At 38.4% G+C, this 21,268-nt stretch overlaps 1 protein-coding gene across 1 annotated transcript; it reads left to right on the forward strand.

Moving 5' to 3' along the window:
* Positions 1-5,815: 5,815 nt before the first annotated feature.
* LOC122642263 lies at positions 5,816-8,938 on the forward strand. Its single transcript, XM_043835705.1, has 5 exons — positions 5,816-6,566; positions 6,847-6,944; positions 7,408-7,457; positions 7,561-8,031; positions 8,856-8,938. Exons 1-5 carry the CDS (start codon positions 6,141-6,143, stop codon positions 8,936-8,938), a joined length of 1,128 nt encoding a protein of 375 aa, XP_043691640.1. The 5' UTR covers positions 5,816-6,140.
* The last annotated feature ends 12,330 nt before the right edge of the window (positions 8,939-21,268 follow it).

Below are 21,268 nucleotides of genomic sequence, written 5' to 3' on the forward strand. Positions count from 1 at the left end.
AATTGAGGTGAGTCTGAACTTTACAAGTAAGACCACAATTACACCAAAGTCTTGATAGCATTCTGTCAACAGCCTTTTGAATAATATTAGTAACCGACCATCGACCTTTATCAACTTTCTTTTTCCTCTCCTACATCAGCTTCATATAATTAGGAATTTAACTACTACTACTCTCTCTCTCTCTCCCTCTCTGTGTGTGTGGAAATCTCTCTCTCTTTGCCCTTATTAGGAACCTATCCTTTCATTATTAGGAATCTCTCGTGTCAAACTAATTCTCTCTTATCCCACAAACCATTATTCTCTTTGCTCCCTTCATTTAGAAAGTTCCAACTTGGTTAACTTCCTTTAATTCTATAGGTGTGGTCTAGTCTCTCCTACCCTCAGCTCCTAGGATCATCTCTCTCTCTCTCTCTCTCTCTCTCTCTCTCTAGAAATCTCTATCACCCTAACCTTATTAGGCACTTCTCCTTCCATTATTTGGAATCTCTAGTGTCAACCTTCAATCTCTCTTATCCCACTAACCATAAGTCTATTTCCTCCCTTCATTTAGAAAGTTCCTAATTGGTTAACTTCCTTTCATTCTATAGGTGTTGTCCAGTCCTCCTAGGATCATCCATCTCTCTCTCTCTCTGTTTCAATGTCAATTTTTTGTTTTGGTAAAAATTTCAATGTCAAATTAGCTCACCTAAATACAACTAATTTTTAGCCAAACTAAATGAGATTGGCAAGACTGATATTGTTCCTCCATTATTTATTTTAACACATATTTGTTGTTACAAACTATCATTTTTGCCTTTTCAGATTGAAGTACATTCTGTATTGGATGTCTTATGTCAAATTGTCTATCTTTATTTATACTTATTAATTTATTATATGCATTTAATTTTTTTTAATGTTATAGTCCCTTAATATAATTGTATTATTCCCGGTAATTCTTCTTCAACTCGATTAGATTAGTAATTTTTCATAGGGAGAGGGATAGGCACACCGTCCGCATGTGATAAGCAAAGGAGTGGGATCAATGAGGGTGCAGGACAAGGCATCATACACAAGGAGAAAGAAAGTCATTTCAAAGGGAGGAAAGAGAGAGATAAACATAGTGGACGGTAGCTTACGGTGCTCCGCAGGCTGTATGCCCAACCTTTTCCCTTTTTCATAAACTATACTAGCTATATATATTATCTTTTTGCATTATTTTTTTCATGTAAAGTTATAGTGATTCTATATTTTAAAAATGACAACTTTTCAGATTGGGTTGCCATGATAATCTTGTAAGAAATACATGCATCTTGCCATATTATAGATTGGATGGAACCAAACATTTATGGACAGGTAGATCTCTTGAGGTCTTTTCATCACATGTTAAATTTCGGCTAAAACAAAGTTTAATTTGGAATTTGATATGTGATTAATCCAAACCATGTATTATCTATCCAATAGTCTAAATTGCCACATCATCATTTTATATGGCACAATGAGGATGTACCGTACCGTTTTGATAAACTTATCAAGGTGGCAGGCTATGAGAAAGAGTTTTTGCCTTAAATAAGTGTTATAAGGTTTCTATCAAAACTAATTAGGATGGAGTCATAAGGGGTGTTTCATGGAACTTGAGTCTCCTTCACTATTGAATTTGGTGTTTGCTTCTTTTTTTTTTTTCTATATCTTTTTTATTGTTATGTCAAATTTTCAATACATTGATCTATATATAGCTCCCTATCCGGTTACATTTTACATAGCTTTTGTTAAATTAAGGTTATTAAGTTGAATGCATCTTAAATTTCGGATCGAGGCTAAATTTCGTAGATTGGTAGAGCTAGAAGTCCTTTGCTCACATACCAAATTTTATACTGATCCGAGTTTGTCAAATGGCAAAACAAATATAGGCCGATGCATATCGAGAACCATGGATAATACCGATATGATCCTGATAAGGATCGATGGTATCAGTATCGTTATAGGTAAAATGATCAATACTTTTAAGGGTAAAATGGTCCGATCAAACAAATATTGGCGGAGACCAATACGGCTACTGATACGGTATACTAAAACCTTGAGAATGAAGGTGTACGTACGGTGTACCCGATTATTCGAAATACTTTATTTCCAGGGACAGAAAATCAGAAGCTCAAAAAGGTTTTGGGTTTTGGTGAGACAATACGCGCGAAAAATTAGCATCATGTCTAACGGCTTCGGGGGTTAATATTAAATATTAAAATAATAATTAATAATTAATAATAAATAATAAATAATAATAAAAAGCTCTTCCAACCAACTCGGATCCTCTGTTCATGCCGGTGCTTATGTCGCTTTAACATGACACCTGTCCGGTCATATGACAGTAGTAGAGAACCGTTTCATTGGAGGACTCATCATTTTTTTTCGTATTTTTAAAAATATTTTTATATTTTTTTTGGTAAAATATTTTTAAAATCTAATGATTGAGTCAGAGGTTCTCTCTCTTACCATCATATAACAGGACAAGTGTCATGTTAAGACGACAAAAACATCGGCATGAGCATTGCACACTTGGCCCAGGCTGTGGCAGAGCGTAGAGGATCCGATCCCCCGCGCTGGTGTTGGGATTACACAACCAGACAAAAACATCGGCATGAGCATTGCACACTTGGCCCAGGCTGTGGCAGAGCGTAGAGGATCCGATCCCCCGCGCTGGTGTTGGGATTACACAACCAGGCAGTGATCTCTTGTCCTAAATAGTTTCTGCATTTTGATTCAGGGATTATCGGATCTGATAAATCAATTCGGGATTTGTATAGGCTATCTCTAATTCGGCTGATTCGAATTGGATCGATCGTTGTACAAACCCTATTTACAGATCTATATACCAAGTTTATTATAATCGGAATTGAGGGTTGAATAGGTCCCTATGCCGGCCATAATAGATCCCCAAAGCCCTAGAATCCATTCTCATATATGAAAACCTAGTGATCCGGTGATCCAAACCCAAGAATCGATCATGACGAATCACAAGCAGTCATGATCAATTCCAACTTGAATCGGCCGAATCAATCGATCTAATTCTGATTTTTGAAACAATGTTGTACACTGGTTACAAAATCAATCCAAACAGATCTAGATCAAAATTGGCCAAAACCGTTTCCGATATCTATTCCATATTTTTAAACTTTAATTTTGATTAACTCAAGAATTTTATTTCGTTCACATAAAGGCCTTCAATTTTCATTGTGACAAAAGTTTGTTCTTCACGTATAAAGATAAAGATTTCTTCTCAACAGGTGAAGTAACCTTAGAATTGGATTGGGTCCGAACCCCTCTCCCCATCTCCCACTATCCTTTAGGGTGTTGGGACCACACCCATGGATGGTGTGAGATGGGGTGGGGTAGTTATCTGCATGGAAATGGAACCTGATTCGGTTTCTTGGGTCATCGTCATACTCCCAATCCTACTCCAGATTGACAAAGTTGAAACTTGAAACACCCCTCTCATTTGGCCATGCGACGCTATGATCCATGGTGATCAAGGAAAACTTTGTCCATTCATAATATATCCATTCCTTATGATAATGGTAAAAAGACTTCGTTTCTCTCCACCTATGGTGAAGAGATTCTTTCTTCTCTCTTCACTTAATTTATCTAGCGGAAGATATTTCAGACCATGAAGAAAAAATAGGGGCAGTAATTAATGATGAATCCAGAGTCCAACACTCCAACCCCAACCATAGGGTAATATCTCATCTCTTCCCATAAATTAAGCCTGAGTTTTTGAGAGAAAAATGACAGAGGTTTCCCCCAGAAGCTTTTTACAATAGTTGTAATTGGGAAGAGAAGTTATTAGTAGCGGGTTTCCTGCCATGTCTCTCTCTCACCATAGTGATCAATTGAAGTGGTTGGTTCTGATCTCATTTCTGGAAAGAAGTTCTTCTTCTATTAGAGAGGGGTAACTACCTATGGTTCTGAGCTCGTATCTAGCTTTAAAAATGGCTTCACCTTGCTTACAGCTTCCGTAAGTGGAATCACATTCACTGAAACTCTCGATCCGAAAGTTCCATTTTCCCTTCTTCTTCTTGTGTGTGTGAGAGAGATGAAACTTTGGAGGGCAGCTCAAGTGTGATGCTTGAGCTTTCTGTTTCAGACTCCAGACAGAGTTTGCCACGTAGCCAACGTATACTTACAATGTCGTGTTTTAAATGCCCCGACGGACGACGACAAAGAGTGACCTAACACTGTAACTATAAGCTACAGAACATGTCCCGTGTAATGCAAGCTGCTCTTATCACCGTTGGATTAGACGGCTCTCATCAACTTTAAAGCCCTGTTTGTTTGACGGGGAAGATGGAGCGGCATGTTATGGGACTTGGTCTCAAAGTATAGTGGGTTGAGAAACAGGATGAGATTTTTTCTTTTGACCGAAGTTTTTTTATTTTTTGTGAAACTTTAGATAGCATAGGGATGAGATTTTTAAATGCCACAGATAAAGCATTTAATGTTGATCGTTGAGCTTCATAAGTTCACCACCCCCAACATAAACAAACAAGATTGGGATGAAGTTTTGAAGTATCACATCAACACTTTTCCATTCCACCTAACTCTCCGTCAAACAAACGGAGCCTTAAGACTACTGTTGTATGTGTGTGAGAGAGAGAGAGCGAGAGAGAGAAAGGAACATCCGGATTAGCTGAGGCTGATTCTGATTTCGAATACTCCAAAGTGGCCGATTTGCAAAATCGGGAAAATTCCAATCAATTCCTGACAATTTCTAGCTAATTAGTCAATTACTAACCAATTCTAACCGATCCTATTGCCCATTCTGCTTATTATTTGGAGAGGGAGGGGTAGTTGTGCGTTGAGGTAGGGGTTTCAAAATCGACCCACATTGGTAGGTTTGACCTAAATCGATGGATTGAAGTCTGAGACCAACCCAACAGATTACTAAACGTGTTAGACTCAAGCACTGTCAATTAATAAGCGTTACCAGTGCAAGGTAGTGACTCAACGATTGTCTAACCAGGACTAATTGAATACTATGATTGATCGATCGTTTATAGTTCGGTTAGCTCATACTATGATTGACTCGAAAATTGTTTAACCGAGACTAATTGAATACTATGATAGACTGATCGTTTATAGTTTGGTTAGCCCATTTAAACTCATTTAGCCCGATTATAGACTGTTTATGACCCGTTTGCATCTCAATCAATCAATTATCCCTGTCTAATCTCAATTAGTCCAAATACCTTATAAGCCCGATTATGAATCGATAACTGACCGACCAAATAGAATCGTGTACTATGAGGCCTGATTATCTCAACAAACAAAAATATTGTAAGACATTAAATTGGGGTGGGGGACCAATCAAACCAGACCAAAAATCGACCGGAGCCAACCGGTTGACACACCTATGTGTGGGTATATGTTTGTGGGAAGGAATGAGAGGGCGGGACCAGTGGTAAAGAGCTGAGAGCCTGAGACGTGCATGCCGTCCGGCTGGTCCCACCCCCACCAAAAATAAGGTTAAACCAACACAAGCACTCTCACTCATGAGGCCCTCCCTAGTTTCCCTTTCCCGGCCACCACCACCATTTGCTGTTATTTATTTAATATTTTTGTTTTATTAATTCTTAATTCCATTTATATCTGCCCCCTCCGGTCACGCACCACCAGGGGAGCCATAAAAAGTCACACTTACCGTACTCTTACACCGGCACAACCAGTAGGCAGTATTACTCCCATAGTACCCAAAAAAAAAAAAAAAAAAAAAAAAACAACTAATCCTCCCTTCCTCCGTGCACGCGCGTTGCGTGTGGGTAAGTGAGTGCATTTGCCTTTGTAGTAGTAGTTTTGTATGTGTGGTGCAACAAACTAAAAGAAAAAGATGAGGATATAGAGAAAACCCCCAAAACACCGGAACTCATCTCTCACTCTCAGATTCTCTCCTTCTCTCTCTCTCTCTCTCTCTCTCTCTCAGAGAGAAATAGAGAGTTTTTCTCAGGCTCAGAGCCTCAGAGTCCTCTCAGTCTCTCAGCATTCCATTTTTAAGGGGTCCAGAAGGGTTTCAATACTCTCAGTCTGAGTTGTCTACCTTCCTCAGGAGAAGAACCCCTCCCTCACCTGCTGGCTTCTGCAACCCAACACCCAAATCTCCTAAGCAGCTTTGCAGAATGAGGATCCGAAAGCGATGGCCGCTTCCTAACCCTCCTCCACCCCCATCTTCATCATCATCATCTCCTTCTCCATCACTCGCAGTTACACCAGAAACAACACCAGATCTCCTTTCTACAAGACCCCTTCATCTTCTATCTTCCTCAAAATCACAATCAGGTGTTGATGGTGGTGGTGGTGATGGGTTGCACCGCTTAGCTGATCTCTCCGTTGTTCAAATCAGGAGCAGAATATCCCCACCACGGCCTCCTGATTCACCCAATCCAACTTTCCCTCCACACCCCGATCTGCAGCTGACGATTGTCCGACGAACTAACGGCTGGATTTGCGCCGGCACCGAGAAAGATGCGAAGCCCGACAACAAGGGGGATTCCGATTGCTGCAATTACATGCACCCCACTCCTTCTCCCCTTACCCATCTCGAGGTTCGTTCTCTAATACCCAACACTCTCTTTCCTCCCATCTATTTTACTGTGTTTATTCTCTTCTTCACTATCTTTCCTTTTTTGAATCCCGAAAAAAAAAAAAAAAAAAAAATCATTCGAAACTGCACTGACTCCGGCTACCGCCGGCAATCTCAACCATCTAAACTCCGGTGCACATTAGCTGATTTCCAACCTTCATTCATTTCTTGCCGACTTTGGTGCAACCATTAATCGTACACACCCGGTAATCATGATCCCCTCTAATTGGCTTCTGTTGTAGGATTCTCAAGTCGAGGTAGTTGGCATCACCGGCGGCGGAGGAGGAACTGGACGAGAACATGTTGAGGACAAGAGTTTAACTACTGCAAACAATCGGAGGTTAGCTTCTGCAAATTTTTTTTTTTCCTTTTATGGAAGTGGAAGAAGAAACGGGTCAGGTTAAAACTGCAAAGTATACTATTTCCGGTATAAGAAACCCTTTTTTGGGTTGCATCTTACATGTATGATGTTCCATTTCTACCATCATACACCATGCGTCTGAACATGCCCTACCCCATCATCCATACATCCATCCATCCCCATCCATCTCACTCTTTTCCCTCTATTTGCCGAATCTATAATCTATATTAGTATTTCTTTGGAATTAACGAAGTAGAAAAACTGAAATTATTTTGTTTCCATATTTCGTGAGAATTAAAGACATTGGTGAGGGAGATGAGATGATAGGGTGGTACTGGTGGCGCCGCTGGGCGCGGTGGTGGTAGTGATGGTGGTGCATGTTAGCAACAATGAACTTAGTAAAGCTGTAATGCGCCTTATGTGTTGTATTCTTTGGGTGCAGAAACGAGAATAACCTTGGTGCAGCCACTTCACCTTCTTTGTCTCATCAAGGTACGCATGACTTCCAACTCTTATGTGTGTCTGTGTGCATGAGATTTTCATGTTTGATCTTTGATAGATAAGAAACTTGTTGGTCTCTTGGGTTTTGAAACAGAAGGAGGGAGGTGGTGTGAAGGAGAGAAAGTGTTTCCATTAAAGAAGAGAAGAGGGAGTTTTGAGAGGAAGATAAGCGAGGAGAAAGAGAAGAAGATGAAAACTAGAGTGAGAAGTAAGGTAGCAAAGAAATGGGTTGAAGAAGACGACGAAACTGAGGAAGAAGAAGAAGATAGCAGGGTGGTGGGGAATGGTAATGGTGGAAAGAAGAGAGGAGTGATAATGGAGGGTTCAAGGTGTAGCCGAGTGAACGGGAGAGGATGGAGATGTTGTCAACAAACACTTGTGGGTTATTCTCTATGCGAACACCACTTGGGTAAAGGAAGACTAAGGAGTATGAGTAGTGTTCGAAACCGTGCTTCCACCATTACTAATAGAACTAATAAGAATGTTAAAGAAGAAGAAGAAGAAAGTGGGTTAACGTTGTTGTCGTCGTTGTCATCTTTGTCTTCAACTACTACTATTCAGCGTCGTCTGAAGAACTTAGATCAGGAATCATTAGAAGACGAAGAAGAAGAAGAAGAAGAAGAAGAAGAAATTGATGATGAGAAGCCATTGATGAGTAGAAAGAAGAGGAAGAAGATTGGTATGGTTAAGGCTCGATCTATAAGTAGCTTGCTTGGTCAAACACATGTTGCACCAGCGATAGTAACTCTACAGCCACCATCATCTTCTGATCCCACTAGCAGCCATAACATGGTGAGATGATGAATGGTGAATTACTCTAATGGAATCTTGTTAATTTGGTTGTAGAGAAATCCGTAGGACTGTAGGAGTGTTGGGTGCATGAACTATGATGTTGTTGGGGGCTTTATTTCTGTTATTCCGTTTATACTCATTCTCTCTTTTGAATTATGAAGGATGCTTTTCTTTCTTTCTTTCTTTCATTCCATATACGGTCTTTAATAATCGTGATATGACATGTAGGAGGAGGAGAATGACATTTTCATTCTTCCCATACCTAAAATCAACACGTGGCACGCAGGGTAGGAGAAAATTTTTTATATAAATATATATATTTTAAGTGTTTAATATATAGTTATTCATGTAACGAACAAATCTGAATCATTTATTTTTATTTATTTTTAGGGGTGATGTTCTTTGTCCGGGAGCGTATTGGGGCACAGGTTGCGTCTAGACACATGGGGCGGAACGTGGCAATCATTTCCTCCATTCAAAGGGGGGTGGGGCGATCATTTTTCCCACTCCCTATGTGTCTGGGTGCATCCTATGCCCCAGTGCAAAGAACATTTTTCCATGTCTTTAATTTAATTCTAATTGATTATTCTAATTCAGAGTTAAGAGAGTGTACAGTAATGTCTAGTGACAGTGCACCAATACAAAAGAGGTATTTGATTGAATTATACTTTGAAATTTGAGCCACGGCTAATCTAGACCATGTCCTCTTTATTTAATGGTCAAAATGGATATATTATTTGTCCACATGACAAGATAGATACTCTATGAGATTTGGAAAAATAACAAACCTTTGTGACAATAATATTTCACCCTTTAATATTTAGTACAATCATATCCTAAGTTTAGTCAAATAGGTTAGTAGCATCTATGTGGAAACAACTAATTCGGTTTGGATTGGTTTTTGACCTGATCGTTAAGGTGAGTTGGTTTATGTTTGAATCATTTTTTTTTTGGCATACACCTTCCTTAACTGGGCTGAATGTTTAAGGCATACACATGCCCTAATCTAAGTTGAACTGTTAAGGTGAGATTCATTTTTGGGATAAAGAACGTTAACTGGTGATGTGCAAGGAGTGGACCATGCGCCTAGACACAACTGGGCATGGAATGACCGCACAATCCCCCTAAAAAGGCAAAAATTTCAGGCGTCGTGACGGGGGCTGGGCAATCATTTCACGCCCGGTTGTGTCTAGGCATAGTGTCCACTTCTTGCACAACACTGGGTGGCATTCCTTATCCCTTCATTTTTTTTTATCGATTTTAGTTTCTCTTTCAGTTCGGGTATTTAACGAGTTGGATTACCAAGCTCTTATTGGTCTATTATTGGAATGGTACTGTTTTGATTTTCCATATATATCAAATGGGAAAAGGTTCTCTGAGCCGCTAGGGCAGGGTACACTGACACCTCTGTGTCTATTTCTCTCCTCCTCACATGAAATAACCTTTTTGCCCTCCAATGTATGATACCGTTTTGCCTCCTCTATGCTGCTTGCTCAAAGAAACTTCTTCCATATCAAACAATGAATAAAAAATTATCGGTTCAGTCCAATTTCGATCAATCTTAATGAGGCAGTAGGAAGTGTGGGGGCTAGATTTTGTTCTAGCACTCACGATCTTCGAATCCTTAAGATAGAGAAAACCTAATTTCTACGAGGAAGAAGAGCAAACAAAACAATTAAGTTTTAAACTTCAAGATACTTTATTTTATCCAAAATGATTCTTTAAATAAGAAGGTCGGTGGATTACAAAGGAAAAAGAAACCTAAATAAAATAAGAAACTAAAATTTCTAAATTGCGTGCAAAACTTAGAGGCCCGATGCACCCCTTAACCGTGCGAATTTGACCTCCAAACTTTTGATCTAATTAATAAATTTATTGGATCAGTCTATAACTCGGTGATTGAAGTTTCCGAAAAGATATTCTGGCTCATGTAATTCCATCTAAAGCAAAAGTTACGGCAATCAATAGTTGCTATCAAATTAGTACTTTTGACTTGATCGGTTGGACTTCTGTCGATCTAACTGATTTTCAAAACCCCAAATTCAAAATCACCTAATTAGCATTTGGTTTTGATTGGCCTAAACCGGTCCATCCGGTTTGGTTGGATTTTGATATTCTTATTATTAGCGCACGCCCAACTCACCAACCTTATCTCCTGAATATCGAGCCATGGCTGTGGCAACTTGCGAACTCACATGGCTCTCTTACCTTCTACGTGATTTGGGAATCCCTATTAGCGCATCAATCCCTCTTTATTGTGATAATATGGTGGCCCTTCACATCGTCGCCAACCCGGTCTTTCACGAGTGCACTAAACATATCAAAATGGACTGTCATGTGGTTCATGACAAGATTCAGCAGGGATTTCTTCGTACGGCCAAGGTATCAAGCCAATATCAATTGGCTGATTTATTCGTCAAGTCTCTTGGCCATGAACAATTTCAATATTTACAGTCCAAGTTGAGCATCTCTAATCTTCATACTCCAACTTGAGGGGGAGTATTAGCGCACGCCCAGCTCACCAACCTTATCTCACCAACCATATCTTCTCTTTGTAAATCTCCAACTGTATTATTCTTATCTTCCTCCCCCATTATAAGAAGATAGATTTTATGATTTTATCTTGGAGAGATTTTCTCCAAGGATTCTTTGTATTTACTGTATATATATCCACACAATAACTCTAAGATTAATCAAGTGAAGTTTTTCGCCTCAACAGATTCTCTATGTTCTATTCTCTTATCACCTATTAACATCCAATCACATAAGAGAACAGAAATTTCAACCTCCCATGAGGTATAATATATTTTCCATTTTTTTAAGGTTTTAAATGACTATATAAATAAATAAATAACGGAGAGAAGGACGAGAGGAGCTGGAGCTCACCAACGGTCATTGTTCCGGGTGACAGCTTAGTTTGAATTCTGATGGGGGGCACGTGAGGATGGCCCTACAACACCTACTAAAATCGTATATTGGGGGTATAATGTTCTGACAAAAAAACGCCTTACACGGTTACCGGTAAGGTCTAGATGCCCATCTTTTTATTGAAACTTTTCAACGGGTTTTGAGCCAGAAAACGAAACCTCATTGGCCCCCATCCAAGTCCTTTAATTGAGATCCGTACACGTGGCAAGCATCGAATAGTCGTGTCTGATAATACTAATTGGGGTCCACCAGAATAAAGGTCTGGTGGATTAGTAGATGGCATGACACTTCCCTTTAGTTGTGTTCAAAGTGGAAGCTATCTATTGGAGACTGAGAAGGAAAGGCCAAAATTTAAAAAACACGTTGAAACGTATTAGAAAGGCTAATTAATTATTATTTTATTTTATTAAAAAGGCTAATTTTAATTAAATAAATAAAAAATTAATCTCTCTCTCTCTCTCATAGATTTAGGTATCATCATTGTATCGGCTGAAATGTATCACTATGGATGATGATCAATTTTGCGCGATATGGCACTGATATGTAGTGGCTCTCTCTCATAGATTTACGTATTAGTATCGTATCGATCGATTGTTTTAGTATCGTTGATGATCAATATCGACATGGTACTGATACATATTGGCCGAGTAATTGGTAAACATGTTATCTAAATTCTTTTCTGATCTTAAAAAGTTGATATCTATAGTTTCATCATGTATTGTCTTGCTAAGTTATTCATTAGACGTATATGTCTTTCCTTTTCATTGGAAACCTTACTTTTCATGTCAACGATAACTATTTGATTATCACAATATAGTGATATCGATGGCACTGGTTTAGACCATAAGGGAATATCAACCGTCAATTTTTTTTTTTTTAAGCTATTCAGCTTTCATATCAGCTTTCTCCATGACTATAAATTCAGCCTTCATGGTAGACCATGTTTCGTAGGTTTACTTTACAGATTTCTAAGAAATTGCTTCACCCCCTAGTATAAATAATTTCATTAGTAACTAAGGATTCCTTTGTATTTAAAATCCAATTTGCATGATAGTACCCTTCTAGTATTGTAGGACTCTCGCTATAGTGTAAACATAATCCTTTGTCCCCTTTAAATATCTCATCAACCTAATTAAAGGATTCCAATGCTTTGTACCCAGATTGAGAGTATGCCGACTTAATTTTCCAACATCTAATGCTAGTCGGGTCTTGTATAGTTCATTAGATAAGACATTGAATCTATTGCTTAAGAATATTCTTTTTGAGATATCGATTCTCCCTTGTGTCTCTCTATATATTCACTAATAACCAAATGTGTGCACACTCCGACTTTCTTCTCATACTTGGGCGAACACTTGGCCCAACAAGCAAACATGACGGGCTGGCGTACACCTTTCAAAGTACTATGGCATGTGAACCGCGAGAATGATTTTATCCTCATCCGCACATGCTAGCACGCGCTTGAGTGCTAGCTAATCTACGACCACCATTGCGTGTTAGCATGCATAGTAGTTTGATTGCTACTAGCACAAAAACAGTTGCGCAAAAGCGCACAACTACATTTCTTAGATGTTTGTTTTAATCCGTACGAAGACTTTATTAGTTTACATATTTTATGCTCTTGTCCTTGAATTATACAACTTTCTGATTGTCTGATATAAATCTCCTCTTCTAGGTCACCATTCAAAAAAAATTTGTTTACATCCATTTGATGTATACCAAGTTTATAGATAGGTGCTACAACTATCAACACTCTTATGATTGCAATCCTTGCTACAAGAGGAAATATATCAAAATAATCAGTATTTTTCTTTTGTTTAGAGCATTTAACAATTAACCATCGGCTTTTATTGTCTTTTTGAATATCCACTTAGTATCTAATAATTTGGTATTCAGTAGTAGGACTTCTAGCTTTATATTTATATAGATCCATCTCCATTTTGCTTGCCAATACCATCATATATGAGAGAGACAGAGAGAGACAGATATCAAACCGATTCGGACTGGTTTAGGATAAAACCAAGCCAAAGCTGAATCGGTTTGGTTCGGACTGAACGGGTCAATCGATTCGGATTGGAATTTGACACCCCCGAGCCCCCATGTGTTTTGGGGATCTTATAAGACCGTTAGCTTCTGATGATATTTGACAATCTATAAAGTTTAAATCGACTTTGACAGTTTGACTCCCGGAGGCTCGAAGCTAAATATATAATTGGGTGGGAGAAAGCCCAACCATTATAATTATGGACTGTGGACCCTTGAGGGACCTGGGGGCCCATTACATCATACGAGTAGGCCATGGAGGTTTTTAATGCATCATTGATGTGGGAGGGAAGAAATTTGTGTTTTTTATTTGTACAAGAAATAGGGTGATCCCGTGACACCAAACATTTGTTGGTTTCTGTATTTTACTACAAGAAAGTAGACCTAATCATGGTGATTTGATACAAAGATAAGAATTAAAACCTAGTAATTGGTAGCTTTCTTGGTTGACAATCCTCTCTTATCCTCCTTCAAAGCTAAAAAAAGAAAAAAAATGATTCTTAAAGGCCCTCCACCCTCCTCTGCAATTGACAGATTTGGATAAACTTTGAGGCCTGAGTGGGTTGGAGAGGTGGGGGGGACCATGAGAGTCAAAAATTGGTACAAATTGGGCCCATTCATCCAGCCAATTTAAATCTATCAGAATAAGCCCCTTGGACTCTCTTTGCTCACCCAGGGTTTTAAAAATCGGAATCAGATCAGCAGGAATCAGGATCGGCCGAACCCAATTCCTGTCGATCCTAATCAACCAAACAAAGAAGGGTTTTTAGGGTTCAGGCCGATTCCCAACCGTCGATTCCAATTCCGCTTACTTGAAACTTGGCTACACCCACATACTAGATCCTAACAGCTGAATATGATTCCCGACATCCATTTGGACTCTTCGATGATCCCCAACCAATAGGTTTTATCATCTGCTTCGATCAGATGTTCAGGCATTGATTCGAAATTCTGCCCAGACTGTGTGTTTGTACAATTCCAGCAACATCAACCGTCAATAAGAAGCATCAAGGTTTCAAGAATCTGGAATTGGATAGGTGAATCACCCAATTCAGATCAGAATTGACGGTCACCGATCTTGATTCCTGCGGATTCAATGCTACCAATTCCTGGATAAAAACACAAGAATTGTTGGTATATCAGATTTGAAGGCCGATTCTAGGGCTTTTTCAGATTGATTCCGATCCGATCCAGATCAGAATCGACACGGACTGATTTCGAGTTTTAAAACCCTGAGAAGCACGAGCAAATGATGGTCTAAATCTCTAACCAACCAAAATAAGAAATGTACTCGACTTATGGAAGAGAGTTCCCCACCACGGTAGTACGAGGGCGAGAAACGCTATCATCCACATAGGACCCACATGATCAGGGTAGAAAAGAAAAATAATAAATAATTCCACGTGAGAGGGAAATAGTACTCTGACTTTGTGATGATTCTTTTCCCTCAAATTAGAATAACAGGATTAGGGAATCTTGCCTGAAGTATACACAATATTGATGCAGCTTCTAAACGTCTAAAATTTTATTTAGAAAAATTTGCAACAACCACTCACTGTTTGCCGATGTAAAGAACTAGCAGAAAGATACCAAATACACTAAAAATACAAACTGCCACTACAACACAGCCAATATATAAAAGTATTGAGGCTTGTTTCCATCTTCCAGCTCAACTTTTGTTTGTTTGTATCCTTCTCTTCCCCTAGGAGGATAGCTTACCATCTTCCTTTTTTGTTTGTTTCTTTGTTTGTATTAAATTTTCTATTTGCTTAGGATAGAGAGGAATCAAAACTGCCCTTAAATAGGTGATCAAGACCACCCCCCCCCCCAAAAAAAAAAAAAACAAAGAAAAATAGAAAAAAATTGTTTTCTATTGCTGAATTCATGTTATTTATTTCACAGAGTACAAAACAGAAGGGAATACATCCACAAAGTTAAAGATGCCTTGGTGAAAAGGCAGAAGAGAGAAAATTTACCATTAACCTCATATGGCCTACCATATAACATCCAAAAGTTTTTCCACTCAAGAAAAACCATCTACCTTTTTAGGCCATTGTACTCATGGTCCCAACTAGAGTATAAATGAATCTAGCATCAATGTTAGCCCTGGCATCCCTGATCGGTAACACAAATCCAGAGGGGAGAATGAATACTGGGTTTTTGCAATGCAAATAAGCAGACCAGAAAATCCTTGCCTGATGTACATCTCGATCTGTTTCTCCACCTAAACAGAATGGAAAACTCAATATCAGAATACCAAAACTCTGATAATGTAACCCAAAAACAAGAAAAGGAATTGTAAAAAAAATTTAGGGTAAATTACACGTCACCCTTGGTTTTCAAACGAAACTCAAATCACCCCCTGATTTTTGAAAATACTCAAATCATCCCCTGTATTAGACCAAGGCAAATTAGTCCCTACTATTAGTTTTATGCTATTAAGTGATGATGTCAGCCAATTAAATAAATTTAAATCCCTAAACTACCCTTGACATCCAAACATAGATTTTGAAGGGTAGTATTGTAAATTTAATTCTAATGTTTTAGTACAAGGGTAAAATAGTCATTTCACACCAATAACTAACAGCAGATTAACACCGTTACTATAGAAGAGGACGGATGAGTATTTTCAAAAACTAAGGGTGATTTGAGTTTCGTTTGAAAACCAAGAGGTGACATGTAATTTACCCAAAAATTTAACTAGAGTTTTACCTAGGGGTGTAAATGAATAGCCGAAATTCGTTTCCGTATCTGTGTCCGTATCTGTTTAGCACTATCCAAATCCGTCCGAAAGCTAAAAGGATGCGGATACGGATAGGCTATAGTTATCCGAAAAGCTATATTTACATGTAAACGGATAAAATATCCGATCCGTATCTGTGTCCATATCTGTTTAGCATTATCCGAATCCGTCCGATAACTAATCGAATGCGGATGCGAATATAGCACTATCCGAGCCGAATCCGATCCATTTACAACCCTAGTTTTACCTACTCTGAGTATTAACACCAGTTGCACCATAAGACCTTTTTATTGCCTCTATTTTCTATTTAATGCTAATGTCCAAAGGATATAGGAACTTAAATAGCTGTGTTTCAATCTCATAATATCTTTGAATGGCAATACCAAGGTCAACCTAAAGATTTAGGTAAAACTTAGTAAAATTTAATCAATCAAACAAACAGTTCATCTCTGAAAAAAAAAAAAATTAAATATAAATTTTTGTATGTTCATCACTGATGAATGTATCTGTACTACAAGTGCCATTGAAGAATTATGGATGAGAAAATTTTCAAAAATTAATTACTATTATAGAATGCAACACATGTGCTGGACATAAAGTAGAGCCAATTTCAAACCATTGGTCCCCTCTAGGATGTTTCCTATCCAATCTGATCCATTCAATTGGACAAATGGATTTGTTCCTGGATAATTCCAAGACTTGTCCAGAATGGACAGACAATCACCAGAATGACTAACATTTACACTAAAGAGTAACAGTACATATAGGTGGGACCTTTACATTGTTGGATTTTTTGGTTGAATGGGAATGTAATGCTGGGTAAATTGCTGAGATCCCATGCTTATTGTACAAGCAATTAAACTGTTCCCAGATAGCTACCACTGAAATCTGAGCAAATATAATCAATTGACCCTGGGATTCCCAGCCAAACCCAATTCAAACCATCTGACATCCCTATCTTTCCAGGATGATTCCAAGACTATCCAGAAGGTATAGATACTGGAGAATAGTATCATTAAAAATGGCATAGCTTTTAGGGTCAGATATCACCTATATGGAAACTATAGATTGGCCAATCTCTATCAATGAGCATGTATGCCCATTTGCATGGTATAAAGACACCAGAATAACTTGGGGTGAGGTGGGGTGGGATGGGGTTTACCTTGTAAATTTGTGATTCCTCCACACCTAAAAAAAATTGTCATAATGAGGATGATGTTACTCACTGCCTCCTTTCCACCATGAACAAGATAAGTACAAATAACAGCATCAAATGCACCATCATTCAAAGCTGCATTTTTCACTTCATTAAACTCTGCTTCTGAATCAGTTGAAAACATGTTAAAACATTGCAACAACAATAACATTCACATACCGGTATGATGTGCTATGTCTACGGGTGAAGTTGAAGATGATTCACTATGTAAATGGAAGAAGATTACAAATGGAGATTTCTCAAGAACATCCAAAACGGCAGTAAGAAATCTCACCCAAAACCCTAGCTTGAAAATCCCCAAATCTCACTTTTTTACTTACACAATAAGACAATAAAACATAACTATTCCTCCAAGTGGGTTGACCCATCGGGTCAATCCCTCTTCTACCATCACAGACCTCAAAAAAACCCCTATTCAAGTCGTCACCAAAAATGTCGGAGCAGGTCAATCTTTCAAAATAGGTACAAGAATTCAAGACACACAAAACAGGAAGTTGTAGGGGTCAGGACTGCCATGATTTCACTACCAACTGAGAGATCAAAACCTATTTCTCTGCCCATCCCCTTGTCAGGACCTTGCCCAATAGTGATCTTCCTCAGGAAAAGATCATTGACAATATCCATAACTCATTTCCAGGTGATGGACTTAGGGTGAATATCCAGCCTAACCTCATCAGGGTTGTCCTTAGAGATGTAGAGCTTCTTGAGTCTCCTGAACATGATGTTGGCAAAGCTGCATTTGCCCTTCTTTGTCAGGTGGGCATAATCTATTTAACAGAACCTTATCTGACTGAGTTGCCTCATGGGAAATCTGTGTATCAATGGTAGCAGCCAGGAGATTGTTTGCAGCTGTGATTGCAAGGATATTCACCTGTTAGATGCAGATTGAACTCATCAATTCAGATCAGGTTGAGTTAACCAGTTGAAAATTTTAACTCCAATAGCAATATTCCATAAATCAACCAGCAGTAAACTCATCCAAGACTTGGATGATAGGATTTATCTGAAATTTCAAACTTTGCTGGATTGCATTGCATTTGGTATGTATTTTTGGATTGCATTGCATTATCAGACAATTAAAACAAATATTTTTATCACCCAAGAATGCGAAATTGACCTGAAATGCATTTCAAGAATACATACCAAACACAGCCTCAGATTCTAACCAAGTCTGCTATATCAAACAATCTCGTGATAGGGTTTCATTAGCAATTAGAGGTAGAATGGAGAAGATCAGCCTGTAAAGGACAATGTTTGTAATTTTCTTTCTAGTCAGTATATTTTACTTTTCTCATAAAAAACCAAATCGAACTACTATGGGGCAGCTATTAAGAGTGTGATATCTCATCCCCATATCATTTAGCAACCAAGGACATGACTTAAAAGAGAAGTTGTAGATGGGTTTTTTTTTTAGGTGGGATTGAATTCCATGTCCAACTATGTAGTGGGATTTGACTCCTCTACTGCTCAGGGTTGCACCGCACATCTTGTGGCACGGCACCACAGCTCGTCATGTGGGTGTGCTCTCCTTTAGACGGCCTAGATCGAGCTGAAAATTCAGATTTCAAAATCTAGAAATCTTCTTGTACATTGCATGTGCACCATGTTTAACTTTGCCAACTCAATCCAGGTTGTCCAAAGGGGAGCTCGCCCAGGTGATGAGTTGCGGTGCCGCGCCATAAGATGTGCGATGCACCTATGCATCGTAGAGGAGCCCAATCCCTATGTAGTGTAAGCTAGCTAGCACCTCGGTGTGTCTCTATCTCTCTCCTCCATTAGTCAGCTAGTGCATGCTTATGCAGCCTGGTGACATTCTTTTTGCATTTCTCTTTTTAAAGTCATAATAAATTGTGAAAGCGGGTGGTGGGAAGAAACTTCCCATATGTCGTGGTTGGAAGCCTTTCCCATAGTTTGTTTTAGCTATCATTTGGTAGTAAGTTCATGTCTAAATTTAATAAATATATTGTCCATGTCAGGCTAATAATGCATTGAATTTTGAATTAATAATCTATCTTCTCTGTGCGACAGGAAACATCAAAATTATTTGAAAAGATGGGGACCGTTTTAATAACAAGGGAAGTAGTTTTATGTCCGGGAGTTTGGCCTACGCCAGCATTTCCATGTGTCTATCTCTCTTCTTTTCAAAATAAGGGGACATAAGTGTCTTTTCATATGGGAAGGAGAGAGATAGACTCATGGGAGTGTTGGTGTAGGCCACACTCCCGGACAAAGAACTTTCACCCTAATAACAATGACCATTGTAGATAAAGAAGGAAGTTTCATCCATAGTGGGTGGGTCAATAAATTTAACATGTGGCTTATCCAAGAGATTTTCTATTTATCTGACCATCCGAATGACAAATTATTTTGATCACATGCCCACAAAAAAAAAAAAGAAAAAAAAAAGAAGGTATGTGAGGAAGTTCATACAATGGACCATAGTTGGAAAATCGGGTTTTGATTGGGACAAGTCGCCCGAGTAGAATCAAATTTTGAAAAACTTGGTCAAGAGTCATGTAGACTAGGTTAGGATAAAAAATGATGAGACTGGGTCATAAATGGTCCGAGTCAAATAGGAATCGGTATTTTTACCCGAGTTTAGTCGTTTTTAAAAAAATCATAAAACCAGTTCACTTAGAAACAGAGGACTTAACTAAATAGTAAATCCATAATCTAAAACAATAAAAAAACCTCAACTCCTCGACTCCCTTCTCTTGTTCAATGGTATAAACACAAAATGCATTGATATGTGATTGCTTGAATTTTTTTTCCCATATTTTTCTGTATTTTTATGATGTGTTACCAATTTATACATATTTATTGTATTATAAAATTAAAAAATGTGACTCGTCTTGATCGGGTTTTACAAGGCCGAGTCACCAAGTTTTTCTAGAAGACGAGTCGAGTAAGAAAACTTGGTTTTCCAACAATACAATGGGCATGCACAAAGCCTCTTTCCTGATTAATTGAAAGATTAAATATTTACTCAATTATAAACATGCACTGGTTTTATAAAATAAAGATAAAAAAACAAGGGATTTTACAAGGGTTACAGACCAAGTTTTCCTTCACCCATTCTAAAAGAACCATGTGCATCAGTACTGTGGCATGACCAAGGGAGGGAGTAATTTCAATCCCAAACCATAGTTGGAAAACCAGGTTTTAACTGGGGCGAGTTGCCTGAGTCGAGTCAAAATTTTGAAAAACCTGGTCAAGAGTCGTGTATACTAGGCCAGGGTAAAGAATGACGAGATTGGGTCATAAATCGTCTAAGTCAAATAACACTCGGTATTTTTATCCATATTGTGACAAACTCGGCGAGTTTAGTCTTTCTTTTTGTAAAATAAGGTCAGTTCATTTGGAAATTGAGTTGAGCAAAACAATAAATCCGTATTCTAAAACAGTAAGAAATCTTCAACTCCGCAACTCCCCTCTTTTGTTCAATGGTATAAACTCAAAATGCATTGATATGTAATTCCTTGATTTTTTTTCCTGGTTTTTCTATATATATTTTTTCTGTATTTTTCTGATTTTTTGTACTAATTTATACATACTTATTGCATTAAAAAATAAAAAAACATGATTTGCCTTGACTGAGTCTGACAAAGACGAGTCACCAAGTTTTTTTTGAAAGAAGAATCTAGTTAAAAAACCTGATTTTCCAACTATGCCCTAGACGATAAGAGGAGAGTTGATGATGGAACAAGAATCCCATCACATGGGGCACATCACCCGTGGTGAGGGATTTCTCCTCCCAATGAAAGAAATTTTTTGCTTACAAATATTATGTCTCCCATAATAGATTATGTATTATGTGCCAGGAAATTTGCCAACAAAAGTCATTATTATCACATGACGATTTTGACGGGACAAAGGCATGTTGCATGCATGCTTTTGATGTTTTATCCAACGTTGCGAGTTTGATTGATCTAGTACCGTTGGATGTTGCATCTTTCATGTGTTGAGTTCTCAGGCCTGAACTGCAAGGCATCGCAAGATCAAGGCTGTAGAGAATTTTTTTTCAGATAGGATAGGCCTGGGGATGATATCCCAAAAAAACGAAAAGAAAAATGAACCTAA

This window comes from Telopea speciosissima, chromosome 10, assembly GCF_018873765.1.
Source record: "Telopea speciosissima isolate NSW1024214 ecotype Mountain lineage chromosome 10, Tspe_v1, whole genome shotgun sequence".
Lineage (NCBI taxonomy): Eukaryota > Viridiplantae > Streptophyta > Magnoliopsida > Proteales > Proteaceae > Telopea > Telopea speciosissima.